This window comes from Vigna radiata, chromosome 1, assembly GCF_000741045.1.
Source record: "Vigna radiata var. radiata cultivar VC1973A chromosome 1, Vradiata_ver6, whole genome shotgun sequence".
Classification (NCBI taxonomy): Eukaryota; Viridiplantae; Streptophyta; class Magnoliopsida; order Fabales; family Fabaceae; genus Vigna; species Vigna radiata.
This window is the reverse complement of record NC_028351.1, coordinates 20,278,218-20,300,080: the sequence shown is the minus strand read 5'-3', so window position 1 is coordinate 20,300,080 and position 21,863 is coordinate 20,278,218. Positions and strand designations below refer to the sequence as shown.

The 21,863-nt window shown below is 34.9% G+C and overlaps 1 protein-coding gene across 1 annotated transcript; it reads right to left on the bottom strand.

Moving 5' to 3' along the window:
• Positions 1 to 3,569: 3,569 nt before the first annotated feature.
• LOC106774288 (G-type lectin S-receptor-like serine/threonine-protein kinase At1g34300) lies at positions 3,570 to 6,671 on the bottom strand. The gene has a single exon (XM_014661235.2). It carries the CDS (start codon positions 6,324 to 6,326, stop codon positions 3,816 to 3,818), a length of 2,511 nt encoding a protein of 836 aa, XP_014516721.1. The 5' UTR covers positions 6,327 to 6,671; the 3' UTR covers positions 3,570 to 3,815.
• Positions 6,672 to 21,863: the final 15,192 nt, after the last annotated feature.

Here is a 21,863-nt window from a genome sequence, read left to right as displayed (position 1 = left end):
CCCTAGATAGGATGAAAAGGAGCCTAAGCATCCAAGAGATCTTCTCTAAGGAGTGAAAATTCGGTTTGGCCGCCCTCTTCCGTCAAAAGAATGAGAATGAAATCGTAACAGGGCTATTTATAGCTGAGGAGCGTCACAGAAAACAGGCCCAAGCCCAGCGGACAACCGCCCGGCGTCACACTTATGCCGCCCGGCGGTTTGCCCATAATCGCGCCACCGCCCGGCGCCAAGGGTCCACCGCCCGGCGGTTTGCCCCTAATTGCAAATCCGCCCAGCGTCCATGCTAGGTGCCTCCTCCTTGCATTGGACCGCCCAACGGTGAATTTTGCCGCTGGGCGGTTCCTGGACTCTTCTTTTCTTCAGTTTTCTTCCTCTGTCTTGAGTCTAAGACCTTCATCTTCAATCCCAATCTTCACTTTCATCAAAATCGCTGCAAAACAATGCAAAACAAGCATAATATCGCTAAAAACAGCTTTTGACTCTCAACTGACTCATTTATTGGGTTTTACTTGATTCTAAGCTCATTCTAAGTCTTAAAGGGTGTAATTTGGTCTAAAATGGTATACGAAAATAATTGTTTTTCAATCGTTATCAGAGTGCAAGAGCATAACAGAATTCTCAAACAAACAACAAATACAGTCGAATATGTAAAATCCAATGTCAATTGTCACAATGTTAAACACTTTGAAATTCTTTTCTTCTCAAAAACGCATATAGCACTGATTCTCAAAATCTGGACAAAGGTTTTAACATAGTCGAATGCATTAGTAATGTAGTTGACTTTACTAGAACTTTGTAGCACAAGAATAAGTTCGTAAAAGTGCTTGTGATTTCTTTCTTTAAAATATGTGCAGTAAAACATATGAAATGATGCATAACACACAGCACATTAAAACATATACACATGTTCCAAAAATATATTAATCAATCAACACAAGAACATGTAACATATTACATACACATACACATGTTCAACAGAATTGGAAAAACCCCAAATAAAGACTAAAGAATGAAACAAAATTGAACAACAGATAGGAAGATAGGCTTTCCATCCTAAAATCACACTCGAACTCTATCTTTTCCACCTATAACTTGCGCTTGGGAAAGAGAAAAAAGAGAGCAACTCTCCTCTCATTGAAAAAGTGCAAAACAAAGACCAAGGAGAAAACATAAGAGCAAAAGGGAAAATGGTGGAATGTTGGGTTTCAAAGGAACAATGTTGGGTGAAGAGACAAGCAGCATAAACACAAATTAAGAAGGAAGAAAGAAGATCCTAGGTTTCTTAAAAACTTTGAAATCAAAGTTTTGGAACAAAAGCTGAACGTGCCAATGAAAGTGTTATTCCAATTTTCCATTTCAGAAAAAAAAAATTGAAAATAACCAATAACACTTTGACATGTGGTTGTGTAAAAAAATTGTCAAAGTATCATTTCTAACTCACTATCATAATACCAATACATATTTACAATCTTGACTTGCTCCATTCTAGATATCCATAATCTTCACTTATACAAAGTAGAATACAAATAGATCCAAAAATAATTAGTGTTTAAAATTTAACGTGAATATGATTTTGGTTCTATAAATTTCAAAAAATATTTTAGTTCATTAAATTAAATAGAAAGTGTTTTAGTACTAAACACCAAATTTAGAAAATAAAATTGTTTTAAACCATTATTAGTTCCTAAATTTTATATTTTAGAGACTAAATTGTATTTTTTTTATTTAAATAATCAAAATTCTTTTTAAAATAATGAAATATAAAATTGACTTCATTCTAAATTTCAAGACTAAAAACACAATTGTTTTGATCTCAAACTCGTCAAGTGAGTGACATTGTTAGAATCAATCACTGCATTCCTAAATTATAAATTTTATAGACTAAAACTTTACTTTTTATAAAATTTAAATAATCAAAAGGTTTTTTGAAAAAATAGAATATAAAACTTACTTCACTCTAAATTTCAAGATTGAAAACACAATTGTTTTGATCCTAAGTCTACCGAGTGAGTGATATCGTTAGGATCAATTATTGTATTCTTGAGGTGTATAGTATAAACTGATCGGTCAATGCAAATCCTAGAACTAATGGTCAGTCAACCTATCTAAACCTGTGCACTAGCGAAGACCGATCAGTCACTAAACACGTCGATTACAGATCAATCTCTTACATATTAAAAAAAATATGATTAATTAGGTAAAGCATGCTTATGAGACATTAGGCCGCAATTGGGTCAACCTTAACCAAAAGTCCATTTTGAAACCTATAAATACAGAGGTAAGGTAAGAAGGTAGGTGAGTTATATTTATTGAGCATTTGACTTAATTGTGATAAGCGATCGGTAACTAAACCCTAACTTAAGGGTCATAGTGACTTTAAGAGATACTCACTTGCTTAAACTTAGACTCTACAAAGAGGTGACTAGATCAAATTATGAAGGTGTAGTTCTCGACTCTACATATTGAAACATGAGGTATTGTCCACTTTGGAGTTTGGAGCTCTGTCATGGTTTTATCTTTAAATGGTGTCTCAAACGGTAGAAAAGGAAGAAGTATTTAAATTGTATTAGGTCTCGACTCCTAAACAATATGAGACTATTGGAAACGGTAGGAACATAAGCCTCTCAATCGAGGTCTAAGGGGAATGACCCCAATAAAAGACTTATGGAACCGATTAGTTTATTTTAGAACATCCTTATTGACTTTACAGTGAACGTCAAATATTTTTACCGAAATCCTGATACGTGGACTTGGCATGATCCCAATGTCTTTGAAAAATTAAAAAATTTAAATATATCTTATTTTCAGTAACTAATTTATTGATTAATATGATGAAATGATCTAGTACTTGATTACAAGTTAAGTGCCCTCTAATCTCTATTGGTCTTCAATAGCTGTAACCAGGAGCCACGTCCTACACGTGCATTGAATTTGAACTTGTTTGAAATGAAGACATTGACGTGGTCACATGGACATTATTTTGAATATTCATTGACTTCAAGCAATGAAGTATTCTTCTGTCATTATTTAAAGTATAACTTTGCTTAATACTTGTATCATGGCTTTGCTCTTTAAAAACATCTCATTAAGTTAAGAGATATTGTAATCTATATAATTTAGTTTGTTCTTGGTTTCCAAACTGAGAATTTTGTAAATTCCAAATTATCTCTGAATTGTGGTAAAAAATATAATTCAAAATTATTTTCTTTTAACCTCTTACCAAGAAATTGGAAATACTACATTCCACCAACAATAAAACGTGAATGACACGGGTTTCATGCACATGTGAGATACATAGAATATGATATAAGTGACCATTGTGACAACCAGAAAGTCCTCAGTTGATTATTATGTGCATGATGAAACAAAGAGTCTCACGTTTTCACGTTTCAGTCTCAAACTTTTTTAGGCTTGGTAAAAGAAAAATTCAATAGTTTATCAGATGGGTTCTCAATGAGAACATAAAATTTCACTACTTTTATTAGCACACCAAAGATATTGGATTGCACTATTGACCCAGAAATATGCAGACCAACGTGCTTATGCTGACACAAGCACATTTTCAGGAATTGAATACAAATAATTGCTGCAACTTTGCAATATCCGGTTTTGAAGGAACATACAATACAATGATCAGGATAAATATGAAAAAAATGAAATATAGTATACAATCAATATCATATTATACAGGGGTTTGACCAGCAAAGCTTGTACTTGTGCTGCTCCTGCACAAAGTCCCCTCAACACAAGTGAACGAGACTTTGAACCAATTTTTCTGGGAAATTTTGAAAAGGGAAAATGGAAGCAATTTTCTGTCATGTGTCTGATTGCAAAAGAGATGAGGTTGCCTTCTCAGGGGTCCTTCCTGAGTTGAAGGTTGAAACACCACTAATCTGAAATGATGATGTAGAGGAGGGTCCAGGGGGTGAAACTCCAAGAGTGGAGAATGCACTGGCGTTGCTACTGAGGTATGTGCTGGTTCCACTGACAGTTCCTTCCATCACTGATTTTGGGGCAGGTGGCTTTTCAACCTCAGTTACTCCTTCTAGCATTTGCAGCACTCTGCTCATTGTTGGTCTCTGAGATGGCTGCTCTTGGATGCACCAAAAGCTTGCTTGAATTGCCCTTCTTACTTGCTCCATGTCAACTTCTTGCCCAGCTAGTCTTTTGTCCAAAATTGCACTGATGTTACCTCTCTCAAACTCTTCATAGGCCCAGATGGAGAACTTCTTCCTGTTTGTTTCCTCTGAAACATCAAAATTCCTTCTTCCGCTCACAATCTCCAACAAAACCATACCATAGCTGTAAACATCAGATTTGGATGTTATAGGAAGGTTTGCAAGCCACTCAGGAGCTAAGTATCCTCTGGTTCCTCTCACACTTGTTAAGGTCCGATGCCTATGGTCTTTGGGATTGATAAGCTTTGCAAGACCAAAATCAGAGACTTTGGAAACATAATTCTCATCCAAGAGAATGTTTTCAGGTTTTATGTCACAATGGACTATACAGTCACGGCACTCCTCGTGTAGGTATGTGATGCCTCTTGCTGTGCCAAGAGCAATGTTGTATCGGTACTCCCAATTCAACAATTTTCCTGAATGATTTTCTGTCTGGAATAGAAAATTATCAAGAGATCCATTTTTCATGAACTCATACACCAGAAGCCGGTGGCGCCCTTCTGAGCAAAAGCCAATAAGCCTCACCAAATTCAGATGATGAGTGCTACTTATAGTGGCAACTTCCATCCTAAACTGCTTCTCACCTTGCTCAATGCCCTCAAGTTGCTTCACTGCAACAACAGTTTTGTTAACAAGAGTGCCTCTATAAACAGCACCAAATCCACCAGCTCCGAGCTTCTCCTTGAACCCCTTTGTCGCTTGCTGGAGCTCTTTGTACGAGAACTGCACTGGAGCACCAGAAGCATACTCAAGAAGAGCATACTGAGCTGACAACGCACCAAACCTCTTGTTATTCCTACAACACCACATCCACAAACCCCCTTCCAAGGCTAGCAAAACAAAAAGAGTACCCAAAACAACCACAACCACAACCCATGCAGGCACCTTGGACCTCCTTTCCCTCACAGTCCCTGCCGAAGAGGGTGGTGGATTTGGTGCCAACGGTGGACAAACCTTAAAATAAGAAGTGCTAGGCAACGAAGGATCTTGATATCCACTAACAAAATCTAATGATCTTAGTACACACTGCCCTGTGCCATCTGACAAGGAAGTAGAAGCAAAACAGGCACTTGAACTCGAAAGACAATTCGTTCTACAGGCTGATAAACCAATGAAAAACGTCTCCGATGTCGTTGTAGGGGGATAACTCAGCACCACAGCATGATCCAAGGTCAACATGGTCGCTGTCCCTTGGCAACTATCCAGACTCAACTTCCTCCTACACCCTTTCCTACCATTATTCGGATCAACCATCTCAAAATTCTCTGAAGGGCAACCACATACCGTGCTGGAATCATTGTAACCGCACACACCATAGTTCCCACAGTAAGCATAAACCTCACATTGATTTGCAACAGCAGCCCATCTAACAGTAGAAGTTCCACCACCCAGATTAGTACTATAAATCCTCAAATTCCCATCATTGTCCAACTTCAACACCCTAAACACATTAGCATTCAAATCATAGTCACTACTATAGGCAACAAGAACAGGAGTACCCAAGTTCACATCAGAAAGTTCCAAAAGCCCAATCGATGTCAAAGATAACACAGGGGACTCCAAACTAACATTCACGGAAGAATTCAAACCCTGAGTCCAGTACTCTATGCTGTTGTTCCACTTCAGAGTCAAATTCCCAATTCCACTAAGGCTAAAAAAATAACTTTCGGAAGTGAGAACCTTACCAACACTGAAATTCTGAGACTGCACCAGGGTATCTGTGGGGTTGTCAAAGCTTGTCCAGAGGGTGCTTGTGCCGTTCGAAATTACCAAATTGCCACTGTCCTCAAGGGCTGCTGAAGTGGCGCCCGCCGTGGCAGATTCCCAAACGGTGGAGCCGGAGCCGTTGACGAGGCGGAGGTTGCCGGAGGAGAGGAACTGTAAGGACCCGCCGGAGTCCACAGCTGCGCCGTGTCCGGCGGACCAGACAACAGGGTCGCCACCGGTGTAGGAGATGGCGGCGATGAAGGAAGGAGGGGTGGTGGGTGGCTGAACGGAGATGAATCCCAGGGAGAAGGTGCCCCTGGGAGAAGACCACGTTTGATTGGAGGTGGAAGAGGCTGAAAGAGTTGAACCTGGGTCTATGGCGGTAGCAACGGTGGCTGCCAGAAAAAGGATGAGGAAGAAAAATTGGATTTTGAGGAACATGTTGTTTTACGATGTTTGAATTGTGTGTGTCTGTTCATATGGGTATGTGCGGGTGAATGAAATATAAAGATCTTGGTGTTGGATGTTTAAAGACGCATTTTGGGGGTTTGGTTTGTGTGAGGAAGAAATGGGTTTGTAGTGGAGAGTGAAAGGAGAAGACTTTGACTTGGCCCTTTCTGTTGGTTAGAATCTTCAATCGGGTTGAATATTTTATGGAAGAAATGGCTGCTGCTGCTCCTTCACGTTTTGGAAGAGGAAAAGTTTTGAAGCTTGACTTTCTAGTTCTTTTGTTCATTGGAACACTTCTAATCCATTTTTGGGGTTTAGATTGTGGCAAAATGGAGAAAATTTGGATTTTTTTTTCATGTTGAACAATGAACACTTTATTGCACCTGAGTAATCTCACCTGTGTTTGATTGCAATGCAAACAAGAAAAAGAGAGAGGAAAAATACTGTATTATGTTATTATCTAACTTATTGCTTTGGAAACAACTTAGTTACACTTTTAATTTGTAAGATATAACAACCATACAATTGAGGGTGTATAGTTTTGGGTTTTTTCAATTGGATCTTAATATACTAAATGATTTAATCATTCAAATTTTAATAATTTTAATTTAGTATTAGTTGTAGTTGTATAACATGTCACAAGTTGATGTCATGTCATCATACTTGAATTCACTCAATGTGAAACTAACATCAAATAAATATAGTGTATGATGAACAGGGAATAAAATAGTCAGTTCTCTAAAAAAAAATACTTCCCTTCTATTTTGAAAATAAAGCAAGAGAGAGAAAGTTAATTTGTCATGAAAAGACATAAATACCCTTAATTAACTATTACTTTTATACATTAGTTTTGTAATAAGAAAATTTATGTCATTTTATAAAAATTACTTCATTTTCAATTTTGTTTTAATTTTGTGTACATTCTCTCCTCCCAATTTTTTTTACTAGTATAACAAAATATTTGCCTCAAAAAGAAATTCATATATTTAAATATAAAGTGGAACAAATTAATATATTTTCTAACAATTACTAATGATATAATAAATATAATTAATCTTATATGATCATTATTAATCTATAAACACTCAATAAATTTTTAATAATTTCACTTTTATAAAAAAAATATTACATGACATTTTATATTAAAGAATAGTTATTTGTTATATATATATATATAAAATAATAAAGCTACTATAATTATCAGAGGTGCATTGGAATGGTTAACGCGTTTAACAAATTAAGAGGGGATGAATTTCTTTTTTTATCGCAAATCCTTCTTTTAATAATTTTCTCACGTAAAAATAAATTTCTTAAAACAATTTAAACAAATTAAAAGAATAAGGAAGAGAGAAAAATGCACAGGTAATTTTTATACTGCTTCGGATCACAAAGATCCTACATCCAGATGTTAATCTCAACTGAGAATTAACCTTTCACTAGCACAAACCAACCAACTATTACAATCACAAAGAAAATAAAACAATTTAAGGTTAGAACACCTCTCTTGTTACCCCAAGAGATGAAACTCACTTCTCCTATGACCCACAAGGGATGAACACCTCCTATGAATCTTCACAAAGGATGAACACCTCTTCTGAATGTTTCACGAAGGATGATAGGTTTTTAACTCAGCAACAACAACAACACTCAATCACACTCCCTATGAAAGTTCTCGCTCTATGCCAACAGCAACAACATTCAATCACACTCCTTGTGAAAGTTCTCGCTTTATGCCAACAACAAAAGCACTCAATCACACTCCTTGTGAAAGTTCTCGCTCTATGCCAATAGAAACAACACTCAATCACATTCCCTATGAAAGTTCTCACTCTATGCCAACACGTCAAGTTCTCAAAGTCAACGCACAAGGGTTCAACAAACCCTAGAACACTTATCACTACACACTACAGATAAGAATTTCGAAATACACTTATTTCGTATTGTCGTATTTCGTATTTTAGAATTAGAGTCCCAATTTAATTTATAAAGATTTCACTCAGGAATACCTCTTCCGTTGTCATCTAATTAATAGTGATAATCAATTATCCACATTGATTATGTATTTAATGAATGCACAACGGTCAAAAACTTGCTTAAAAATTCTCATAATTGCTCGCGATAATCAATTATAGCAAGCCATAATTGCTTATTGATAATTGATTATTTATAAGTTGATAATCAATTATCTTGAGTATAAAATGAAGTTTTCTAATTCAAAATAAATTTCAAAGTAACTCAAGGCAAACAATACATAAAATCAAAGATAAACCATATCATATACATCAATATACTAAATTACAAAAGCTTTAATATAAAAAAATTTCATGAAGATCTTCCTACAATAAGAGCACAAGAGACTTAACTTTGAGACATCATCAAAATTTCTGCTCTTCAACTTTATGCTAACAATCTCCCCATTTTTTTATGATGATAAAAAATATTTTGATTTAAACCTTTTTGTAACATGTATTGATACTCATACATAACTTAAACAAGAGAGATTAGTAGACAAGAGATAAATATAATTAAGCTTTTAAACATATTTCTCCCCCTTGATATAAAACTCCCTCTGAATATAAGCCAAAAAGAAATAGACAAAACAAATAACTAATAATTATTATAATATTTATTAAAGGGAAACAAGAGGCATAATTCAAAACGTAGTAAATACAATACATTTATAAGTTATAATAAGTAATAAAAAGTATAAAGGAGTACTTTTCCTTATTGAGTAACTAAAAAAAAAATTAAACTACCCATAAATTTGATATCGTAAGAAAGAAAGAAAAGTAGTTTTAAAAAATAATTATCAATTTTTTTTATTTTAAAATCTCCCCTATAATTTGACAAATCATACTTTACCAAGTTTTGGTGCACACCCAAAAGCTTCTTCCTTAATTTTGAAATAACTTGCAAAATAGAAAAATAATATTTTGGTACCCAAAAATACTTATTTGGGTCCTTTAGGTTAGTTAGCTAAAAATTTAAATTATTTTATAACCCATGTAAACTCTCCACATGGAACACCATAATGTTTTATTTTACATTTATTTGATGTATGACCCTTTTTCACGCAATAAAAACATGTAGCAACATTTGGTTTCCTATTATTGTTAGTTTCATAATTATAATCATAGTAATTTTGATTACATTCTGGAACATACTTGATTTTATTTTTATAATTATAATTATAATTAGGAACATTTTTAATTTTATTACCATAATTATAATTGTAGTAATTATAATAATTTTAGGAACATGTTTAACAACTTTTTTTATTTTTAAATTATTGTTACATTCAGAGTTGGTTATTTTATCAAGAGGCATCTTTTTATTTAAACAAGAAGCACATTCTTCAATTTTGGTATATTTACATTTTTCATAATATAAAATTTTATTTTTCAAATCCTTATTTTCTTCAAGAATTTTTTCATGATTTAATATTAATTCTTTATAATTCTTCTTTAATTTTTTATGAGCATTATTTAATTTCTCTAATTCACATAATAATTCTTTATACGTATCTAGTAATTCATTTTCACCATAATAGGAATTTTCAGAATCGTTAGAGATACTTACTTGACTTTCAAAGATGTCATCATCAGTCATCAGACATATGTTGGCTTGCTCATCAGAGTCACTTGAGCTTGTTGTAGAATCATTGTCTTTCTCCCAAGCAATATATGCCTTCTTTTTCTTGAAGAATTTCTTTTGGCTTCTTTCTTCACCCTTATTTGGGTTTAGACAATCTGTCTTCATGTATCCTTTTTCTTCGCAACCATAACAACGATAGTTTTCATGATGATTCCTTGTTTTCCTTCTTCTCATTTTTAAATCTTTTTTTGCCCTTGCACTTCATGAACTTGTTAAATTTCTTAATGAAGAGATCCATTTCTTCATCTTCCTCAGAGTCGTCGTCTTCCTTAAGATTTTTATCAATATTTGCTTTGAATGCCAAAGTCTTTTTTTTTTCTTTTTCTTCATCCTCGTTCAATCTCCTGAGATCCAGTTCATGTTCTCTCAACTTACCAAATAATGCAGTCATTGACATGGTGTTGAGATTTTGTGACTCACTGATTGCAGTAACCTTTGGTTGCCAAGACTTGTCCAAAGATTTAAGAATTTTTATATTTAATTCATCATTTTCAAAGGACTTACCTAACCCAATGAGATAATTCACAATATGCGTGAAGCGTTTCTAGACATCTGTAATTGTTTCCCCTTATTCATGCGGAACATTTCATACTCTTGGATTAGAGTATTTCTTCTAGCTCTTCTAACATCATCGGTTCCTTCACAGGTGACTCTCAGCATCTCCCATATTTCTTGAGCATTTTTAAAGGTTGAGATCTTGTAAAACTCATCAATAATTAGAGCAAATGATTAATATTAAGAGCCTTAACATCAAGTTAGAATCTTCTTCTATCTTTAGCATTCCCTTATTCTCACGGTTTGGGATCCTGCAAATTTTTAATAAATAAAGTAGGAACAAAAGGACCATTTGTTACAGTTTACCAAATCTCACTATCAATAGATTCCATGAAAATTTGCATTCTCAATTTCCAAAAAGCATAGTTTTCTCCAGTAAAGAATGGAGGTCTATTGATAGAGGCATCCTCAGCAAATGTTTGATGTTGCCCCGCCATTTTGAATTACTATCAAAGCAAGCTTTGGTACCAATTGTCAGAGGGCGCAACAGAATGGTTAACGTGTTCAACAAACCAATATAGGGTGAACTGGTTTCTTATCGCAAATCGTTCTTTTAATAATTTTCCTATGCAAAAATAAATTCCTTAAAACAATTTAAATAAATTAAAAGACTAAGGAAGAGAGAAAATTGCACAGGTAATTTTTATACTGGTTCGAATCATAGCGATCCTACATCCAGTTGTTAATCTAAACCAAGAATTAACGCTTCGCTAGCATAAACCAACAAACTGCTACAATCACAAAGAAAGTAAAACAATTTAAGGTTAGAACAATGATAACGGTTGAAAAACCGTTATTTTTATACTTAATTTTAATATCAAATGCACCCTTGTTGACTTAGAAACTTGCTTTGACTCATGATTTTGCTTTAGTTTTGTGAATAAAAGAGTTGAGGACATGTTTAATGATTTTATCGATAAATTCGCTTGATTTTGTAGGTTTTTGGAATGATTTGAAATAAGGGTTGAAGTATCAAGGAGTTATAGTGTAGAAAGGTCAAACAGAATGTAGAAAAGTCAACCAGAAAAGTCAATCAATCAACTAGAATGCTGAAAAGTTGACCAGAGTTGACCAGAGTGCAGAAAAGGTAGCGTTGAGCGGTGAACTGGGCACTGAGCGCCAGCTTCGAGACCAATTTTTTACTGTTATGACGCTTGGGCACCATTGAGGGGTGATTCTAAGTGTCGCACCGACCGTTGAGCAGTATTTTGAGAGCTAAGCGCCAGTTGCGTGGACCTGGGCCAGTTTTTCTGTTATTTTTATGATCTGTTTTGGGCTTGGACCCGTTTTCTGTTATTTTTATGCCCTATTTAAAGACCAGAACGTCTTAGAGAATGTATCTTTTGATGGCTTAGGCACAAAAACACACTTTTCACCCCTTTGGGGGCAAATTTGGGAGAATTGACAACTCTCTTTTTCCCCTTTTAGGGTTTCTATCTCTTTCCTTCCATTGTACACCAAGTTCTTCCATGACGATGGAGAACTAATCTTATTTGTTGTTGGGGAAAAGATGTAACCTCTAGACTCTCATATATCGATGTTCTTATTTTATTCATATACTTTTGTTATCAATAGTTTGGGTTTTCTTCTTTGAGGTTAATGCATACATCGTTTAACTCATTCAGTGTTATGATATTTGATTTTGTCGATACAAGAACGTACGAGAAAATCTAGAATTGATAAGAATTCTCTTGGTTATGAAATACTACCTAGGAATAGGAGTAGGACAGTCAATTATTTTAAGCTTCTGAAATTAAAGCATTAGTAATTACTAGGGAGACTAGGAATGGTAAACTAGTAATTGGTAATAGGCTCTCTTCGCCAAGGAATCGGGTTTAAAGTAATTTAGAAAGTTGCATGAACATTGATAACAGATAAGAATAATAGATATATGAGAGTGATTAGGTGAAATCTAAACCCTAACAACAAACTCATCTCATATTATCAACATCATCCATCCACTTTTGTCTTTGACCTCAATTGATCAAATTACATTCATGTTTATTTTTCCGTACTTTACATTCAAAAACCCTAAAATATTGTTTTTATAGTCTTGATTGGTTAAGCAAAACCACAACAGTTTAGTGTCGTGAGTCTCTTGGGAAAAGGATACTTGGTCTTACCATTTATTATTACTTGATACGATCTGGTACACTTGTCAGGGTGTTAACAAGTTTTTGGCGTCGTTGCCGGAGACTCATGGTATAACTATTCTATTTGTGTGATTCTTAACCGATTAGACTTTATTTTTTTTAAAAGAAAAAAAAAAATATATATATATATATATATATATATATATCTTTTACTATTTTTATTCTTCTCCTCATTCTTCTCCTTATCTTTCCATCTTTCTATCTTTCTATCTTTCTATCTATTTTTCTTTCTATATTTTTATTTTTATCTTTCTATCTTTATCTTTCTAAAAAAACAAAAAAAAATAATATCTTTTACTGTTTTTATTTTTTTTGAAAAAAAAAGAATATATCTTTTACTGTTTTTATATTTTGGGCTAATTCTGTGCTCTAGTGCAGTGTTCTTTAGTGTATGCAAAATAAAATTGTACCAGGAGCACAAGATCATCAGGGGGTAGTCAAGAAAGGAGAATTGGTTCACCAACACCCTGATGTGAAAAATGACAAACCCAAACCTGGCACACTAGTGAAATTCAAGAATAGGTTATGGGATGTCAAGACTATCAAAGCAAACAGAATTCTGAAGATTGAGGATCCTTAGAGTTGGTGACAAGAAAATTTTCGAGATGTTGTTGGTGTCATGAAAGAAGGAAGAACGCCAACATAAAATATCAACACCTACTGATGGGTGTTTGAGCTTTACCGGTCAAGCTAATGACGTTAAAGAAGCGCTTGCTGGGAGGTAACCCAGTTTCTAACTTTTTCTTTTTAGGGTCAAGCTAAGGACATTAAAAGAGCGCTTGCTAGGAGGCAACCCAGTTTCTAACTTTTTCTTTTTAATTATTTGTGTGATTTGGATTTGATTTTTCTTTGTGTGTTTAAGTTTTTTTTTTTAGGTTATATGCTGCTTCTGATGGCAGCGATGAATAGACATCTACAGATGGATGTCATTAACAACATTTATTGATGAATGCCACTGGGATAACATATACTAAAGGATGCTAGAAGATTTAGGTATCTATTGAAGGATACCAGGAAGGTACACCTATTGATGGGTGATGGTAAGGTTTGCACCTAATTATGGGTGCTAGAAAGATTTTGGGTCAGGCTCGTGACGTTAAACAAGTGCTACCTAGGAGGCAACCCAGTTGATTGATTTGTTTTCTTTGCATGTTCAAATTCTGTTCTAGTTGCATTTAGGGCTTAGTTGTTGCATAAGTGAGTAGAGTGAGTGGGAATTGCTGAAAATTAAAATTTGAATCTTGAACTTGAGGGGTACAAGGTCAAAGATGTCTGAAGCAAAGGAAAAAGGGGGAAAAGCCAAATCACGCCTACTGTTGGGTGGTGAACTCACCGCTGACCAGTGGCGACGCTAATGGGTCAAAGTTTTTTTAAATTTGGTGGTTGTTTCTTGACCCATTGCATGAATTTTATACCCCTTAGGGCTCGTCCAAACGTCTACTTTAACATCCCCAACCTCTCTTTCACTTTCAAACACTCTTCTAAGCATTTTTCTCACTTCTCCTATCATCCCACTTCTAGAAAACCCTTTCTCCACCATTTTAGCATCACTTTTTCATCCAAGTTTGGGGTTTTGTGAGAGTACAACTATTTGGGGTTGATTCCTCCACATTTATTGGAAGAAGTTTTGTGTTCTAACGTTTAAATGAGATGCTTTGTGGTTTTGTGAATTGTACTTGATGCAGGGATGGACTCCTCATCAAGAAAGAGGATCAAGACTGTGGGGAATAAGAGGAAGGAATCAAAGTTGGAGCAGCTGAAGTTCCAAATATGGAGGAAGATGATGAGGACGATGATTTTGAAGATGAAGAAGAAGGAGATAAGGAGAAGAGATAACATCTACTGATGGATGTTATCTACAGTAGAACAAGATTTTTCTATCTTTTGTTTTTGTACTTATTTGCTTCTGTTAAGTAGTATAGGATTGATGAACTTGGTTGGAAACTATATCTGATGCAGTGGTTTGATATTGATATTTTTGCATGATGGGTATTGCTTGATGATGCTTTGATATTGATGATATTGAGATTGTGCACTATATGCTGATATACAGGTGGTGGTGCACAAGCTATGTGAACAGATGCATGATGATGTTGTGATTGTGATTATGATGCTAAGCAGGATGTTTATCTAGAATATCTGGAATAGTGATTAAGCCTATGAGTGAGGTTTTGAACTCCGGAGTTTTTGATTGTATGATTGCTATCTACTTGAAAGCATGAATAATTTTGCCCAATTTTATATGATTAACTGAATTGTATGCATGTTTCATTTGATGAAGGCCATTTTTTATTAAACCCTTTCTTAGCCAATGCATAAATTTTCGTCCCAAAGAAAAAAAAAATATCATGTGTTTTACCGTTTTTGAACCTAAGCCTTAAACAGAATGAAAACCCTTGTGAAAATCTTTACCTTGAGTTAAGTTGAGAATTATTGCATGGTATTGATAAAGGTTCAAGTTTGGGGTTGTTGGGAAAGTTGAAAAAGAAAGAGAAAGCATTAAGATAATGTGTTGAGCAAAAGTGAAAAAGATAGAAAAAGATGAAAAAGATAGAATGAAAGAAAAGCTTAATGCAAAAAGGGGAAAGTTGGGAGTAAGATTGATTGGTTAAAAAGAGAGTTTGTGCTTGAATTATGAATGTATAAATAACTCTCTTAACTCAAGGGTTTTGTGATTTAGAAAAACCAATTTTTCTTGTTAGCCCAAGCCACATTATAAGCCTTGAGAAAGTCCTTGTGATGACATGTGTGTGTGAAAATGTTGATTGTGGTAAATGAAAGGCAACTTTGTTCTATGTGACATGTAGATAGTAAAGGGAAGGAGTGGCCTTTATGCACCTTTGAGTGAAACACTTTTGAGTGCTTGAGTGAAACACTTTATCTGGTGAGGAATGATTCCATGAATTCATGATTACATCTATGTTTAGCTGATTGATCATTCATGATAAGAGCATCTGTTGGAAGATTATGTGATTATGTGAACACCATGATGAGTAATTTGAAGCAAAGCATGTGCACATCTTGACTAAATTCTATTGATGAGTTGATTTAAGTGATTACTTACTTGAAAGAAAGAGCAAGAGCATTTGAATGTGATTAAACCATTGCATTGATTTGTAGAAGACTAAGTTTAATCTCGTTTGCTTGAGGACAAGCAAAGTTTCAAGTTTGGGGTTGTGATAACAGTTGAAAAACCGTTATTTTTATACTTAATTTTGATATCAAATGCACCCTTGTTAACTTAGAAACTTGCTTTAACTCATGATTTTGCTTTAGTTTTGTGAATAAAAGAGTTGACGACATGTTTTATGATTTTATCAATAAATTCCCTTGATTTTGTAGGTTTTTGGAATGATTTGAAATAAGGGTTGAAGTATCAAGGAGTTGTAGTGAAGAAAGGTCAAACAGAATGCAGAAAAGTCAATCAGTCAAACAGAAAAGCCAACCAGTCAACCAGAATGCTGAAGAGTTGACCAGAGTGCAGAAAAGGTAGCGCTGAGCGGTGAACTGCGCGCTGAGCGCCAGCTTCGGGACCATTTTTTTCACTGTTTTGACGCTTGGGCACCGTTGGGGGGTGATACTAAGTGCCGCACCTACCGCTGAGCGGTATTTTAAGCGTTGAGCGGCAATTGCGTGGACTTGGGCCAATTTTTCTGTTAATTTTATGATCTACTTTTGGGTCTGGACCCATTTTCTGTTATTTTGATGCCTTATTTAAAGGCCAGAACGTCATAGAGAATGTATCTTTTGATGGCTTAGGCACAAAAACACATTTTTAACCCCTTTGGGGGCAAATTTGGGGAATTGACAACTCTTCTTTTCTCCTTTTAGGGTTTCTATCTCTTTCACTCCATTGTACACCTAGTTCTTCCATGACGATGGAGAACTAATCTTATTTGTTGCTGGGGAAAAGATGTAACCTTTAAACTCTCATATACCGATGTTTGTATTTTATTCATATACTTTTGTTATCAATAGTTTGGGTTTTCTTCTCTAAGGTTAATGAATACATCGTTTAACGAATTCAGTGTTATGATATTTGATTTTGTCGATATGGGAACGTACGGGGAAATCTAGAACTGATAAGAATTCTCTTTGTTATGAAATACTACCTAGGAATAGGAGTAGGACGATCAATTGTTTTAAGCTTCTGAAATTAATGCATTAGTAATTATTAGGGAGACTAGGAATGGTAAACAAGTAATTGGTAACAGGCTCTCTTCGTCGAGGAATCAGGTTTAGAGTAATTTAGAAAGTTGCATGAACATTGATAACAGATAAGAATAGTAGATATATGAGAGTTATTAGGTGAAATCTAAACCCTAACAACAAACTCATCTCATATTATCAACATCATCCATCTACTTTTGTGTTTAACCTCAACTGATCAAATTGCATTCATGTTTATTTTTCCATACTTTACATTCAAAAACCTTAAAATATTGTTTTTATAGTCTTGATTGGTTAAGCAAAAACACAACAGTTTAGTGCCGTGAGTCTCTTGGGAAATCGATACTTGGTCTTACCTTTTATTATTACTTGATACGATCTGGTACACTTGTCAGGGTGTTAACAAACACCTCTCTTGTTACCCCAAGAGATGAAACTCACTTCTCCTGTGACTCACAAGGGATGAGCACTTCCTCTGAATCTTCACAAAGGATGAACACCTCCTCCGAATGTTTCACGAAGGATGATAGGCTTTCAATCACACTCCCTGTGAAAGTTCTTGCTCTGTGGCAACAACAACAACACTCAATCACACTCCCTGTGAATGTTCTCGCTCCATGCCAACAACAACAACACTCAATCATACTCCCTGTGAAAGTTCTCGTTGTATGCAAACAGAAACAACACTCAATCACACTCCCTGTGAAAGTTCTCGCACTATGCCAACACGCCAAGTTCTCAAAGCCAACGCACAAGGGTTCAACAAACCCTAGAACACTTATCACTACACACTACAGATAAGAATTTCGAAATACACTTATTTCTTATTGTCGTATTTCGTATTTTAGAATGAGAGTCCTAATCTAATTTATAGAGATCTCACTCAGCGATACCTCCAAAAATCTGTTGTCAGCTAATTAAAAGTGATAATCAATTACCCACTTATGGTAATTGATTATGCATTTAATGAATGCACACCGGTCAAAATTTTGCTTAAAAATTCTCATAATTGCTTGCGATAATCAATTATGTCAAGTCATAATTGATTATTGATAATTGATTATTTATAAGATGGTAATCAATTATCTTGAATATAAAATGAAGTTTTCTAATTCAAAATAAATTTTAATGGAATCTAAGGGAAATAATACCTAGAATTAAAAATCAATCTACTAAATTACAAAAATTTTAATATAAAAGCAAGTATTCATGAAGATCTTCCTACAATAAGAGCACAAGAAACTTGACTTTAAGACATCATCAAAATTTCTATTCTTTAGCTTTATGCTAACAATAATTATAATTATGAAATTAAATATAAATAATTTTTATGATTTTACTGTAAATAGTTTTTATTTATTTTGGGGTAGTTTTATTATTAAAAAAATAATTAAGATTTAAAAATGGATCAATTTAAAAAAAAGTTAAATTTAAAGAAACCATAAAATTGATGAAATAATTATTTTAATTTAAAAAATTTTATTTAAAAGGTAAATTTTAAAAAATAAATTTAGATTCAAAAAAGAGATTCTCTTTATATATATGTATATATAGGTATAGATAAATATTTATTAACTTATGAACATTTAATAAATTTCATATTAATTATATTCTTATTATAAAACTTTTTTCTATCAAGTAACATTTTCTTAGTAATTTTTTATGTGGTATATATTTTAAAAGTTTTAATATAACTATTGTGATATTTTTTAAATTTTATCTTTATTATGTTTATAAAATTTGTGACAAGAACAACTTAGCCTAAAAAGACACATGTTAAGTATACGCAGTCAACCTAAAAGCAAAAAGAAATCAAACCACAACCAAATATATGTTTATCAACTTCCTCATGTTGGGAATAAATGCTTCTCATTTCCAACTTGGAGTGCAGTGTGTTGAAGATGATAGGGGCAAGCGATTTAGTGAAGATGTCAGTAGCTTGAAACGAGGAAGAAATAGATAGAAGCTTGAGTAACCAACATTGAGTTTGTCCCGAACTATGTGGCAATCAATTTAAATATATGGTTCGTGCTTTCGTGGAAGACATGGTTTGAGACGACCGGAATTTGATTAATTATCACAGTATAAGAGAGTAGGTGAGATATAGCTGATGTGAATATCATGAAAAAGGTATGTAATCCATTAAATTTCACAAGTGATGGAGGCTAAGGCTCAGTATTAAGCTTCTAAGGAACTTTTAGAGATGGTGATGTTTCTTTGACTTCCATGAGTGAGATAATAGAGTTGCCAAGGTAGATAGAAAAGCCATAGATGGACTTTCGAGTTGTGGGACAAGTGGCCTAATCACAATCCTCGTAAACTTAAGTTGAGGAATGAAAAAGAAAAAGTAATAAATAGATTTCGAAATATGGGACACCTTGAGGAAGAAACCACCGAGGTCAGAGCACAAGGAAAAATCTTATCGGCAGCAAGCTCGTGCTGTCGTTCCCACATTCTTTCTGCTTCTGCACATCTTTGACGAAATTGACTCTCACTTAAAACACCTAAACAATGAATGGATATTGCAATTGGAGAGAAAATAGAAGAAAACACAAAGCATATTCATGAATACAATAGAGAGAAAAAAAGAGAGACCTTGTATCCGGTGTAAATGTGGATAGCTCGAACCTAGAATTGGAAAGAACGTTGCCACGGAACAAGTTTATAGAAGTGAGTAGTGAGTGAAAATGCGTACCTAAGAGAGACAACCCAGAAGAAATCTCACTACTATGAAACCCTAGCAATGTGCGACTTGTATTCTTCCCTCACAGTCTCATCAATGTCCTTTAAGCGGCTGATATCGATAACTGGAAGCTCACATTCCTCGGCGGCCACCAAGAGATGGCATGGAGGCATGCCGTCAACAGCATGGAGGCTCGGACGAGTGTGTGCGGCGTGAAGGCTTCGAGACGTGTAGGGTTTCCATATGTGTAGGTGTGTTTTGTGCTCTAGGATGAGAAAAAAATGTTGTGCGCTCTAGAACGGCGAGATTGAAAGAATTGAAATGAAAGAGGGGTTTCTGACCTATTATGATAGGTGTTTTAATATCTATCATAATATGTTTTCCCCATGATTTTCATTTTGTCACTACATCCAAGTTATTATGATAAGTGGCCTTTTACCTGTCATAATATAGGTAACTTTTATTATGAAAATATCACTGTTACATATATTATGATAGGTTTGTTAAAATACATCATTATATATCTTAGTTTTGTTACAAAATTGTCACCGGTCAATATATTATAATAGGTGGATTTCACCTATCATAATAGTCCGTCATGGAATCCTCTTTTTCTACTAGTGAAAGTACCTTGTCCAAGGATTCCTTTTCAGTAGCGAAGAATATGAAAGGTGGCTTATTGATGCACATTGTTAGGAGATGAGACAAACTGACTGAGGTGGTTGAAACAAAGGCAAGATCATGGACGATGTTGGTCAGATAGATAAGTAGTCCGATAAGGCGTTAATAAGAAGATGAATCAGATTCTGAGAGAGGAACACAATTGGTGTAGGCATAGGAACATTGGTGTAGGCATAGGAACACAATTTGTCATGCCAATTTCAGCTAAAAGATCCAAGGTGTATTTTCTTTTGTAGAGGTGAATGCTAGTATGCAACTTCAAGGCCAAGAAAATAGGTGAGATTGCATAACGTTTTTATATGAAAGTGTTGATCAAGAAGCTTTGTGATAGATTGAATTTCCTTAAGATGATTTTCGGTGAGAATGATATCATCAACGTAGATGAGTAAGGCATTGAGGAGGTGTCAATCATGTTTCAAGAAGAGAGAATGGTCTCCAGAGGAGCATTTATAGCTATGATTAAAAAGGAAAGCAGATAAATTGTTGTCCAATTGTCGACCTACTGGTTTAAGGTCATACATAGATTGTTAAAGCTTGCACACAGATTAAGTGTGAGAAGTTGATAGCCCCGGAGGGATTTTCGTATAAACCTCTTCATAAAGATCTCCATGGAGGAAGACATTATTAACTTCTAACTACTTCAGAATCCAATTGTTAGATGCAGTTAAGGCAAGCAGCAGGTGCAAAGTAGTGAGCTTTACTACAGGGGCAAAATTGTTTGTATAGCCTAGGCCCTCAAGTTGGTTGTAGCCTTTGGCTACAAATCAAGCTTTGTAGTGTTCCATTGAACCATCAGCCTTCTTGACTATTTCCAAGGGGAAGAGTAAGATTGTCCATGTGTTATTAGCCTTCAAGAGCAACGATTCCTCTGGCATAGCTTTTTACAGTTGATTTTTTTTGCACGCCTCCGTATAGGATCATGGCTCAATGGTAACAAAGATAAAGAAACTGATGTAACCCTACCAATTGGTCAAAGATATAAAAGGATAGCTTAGGAAAACCACAACCTGGTATACCGAATGGGTTAAACAATGTCATGGTTTGTACAACCCTCTTAACCATTCGGTCGACACCTTTTACATAAGAAAGTTAAAACATGCTTAAGCAATATTGGGCCTCAATGTGGCCAGCCCTATTAAAAGGCCCAATATGAAAACTATAAATGTAGAAACAAGGTAAGAAGGTGGGTGATTGCATTTATTGAGCATTTAAGACTTAATAATTATAAATGATCGATAACCTACTATTGAGTTGAGCGTCGGAGTGTCTTTATTAGGTACCCACCGCTCGGACTTGGACTATGTAAAAGAGAGAAGTGCAGGTAATAGGAACTCAGGAGAGCTAAGAAAAGACGCGAAGGTAACTTGAAATTGTGAAGTTGTATGTCTCGGCTCTATATACCGAAACATTTGGCACCCATCGTAAGCTCAGTTGATGGAGATATAGAGGAAACATGAGGTCGAAATCGCCGAACTCCGAGCAGAGCATGCGACCGCACGAGGAGAACAGTCCGTTCAACATTCGGTCTCCTTGATCCCAACCCATTCGAAAGACAGTGACCAGAGGGGTGGAGCGAGCGTAGCGTGCAGGGAATCGACGAGGTAGGCCCGACTGTAGGAGATAAGAAGAAGG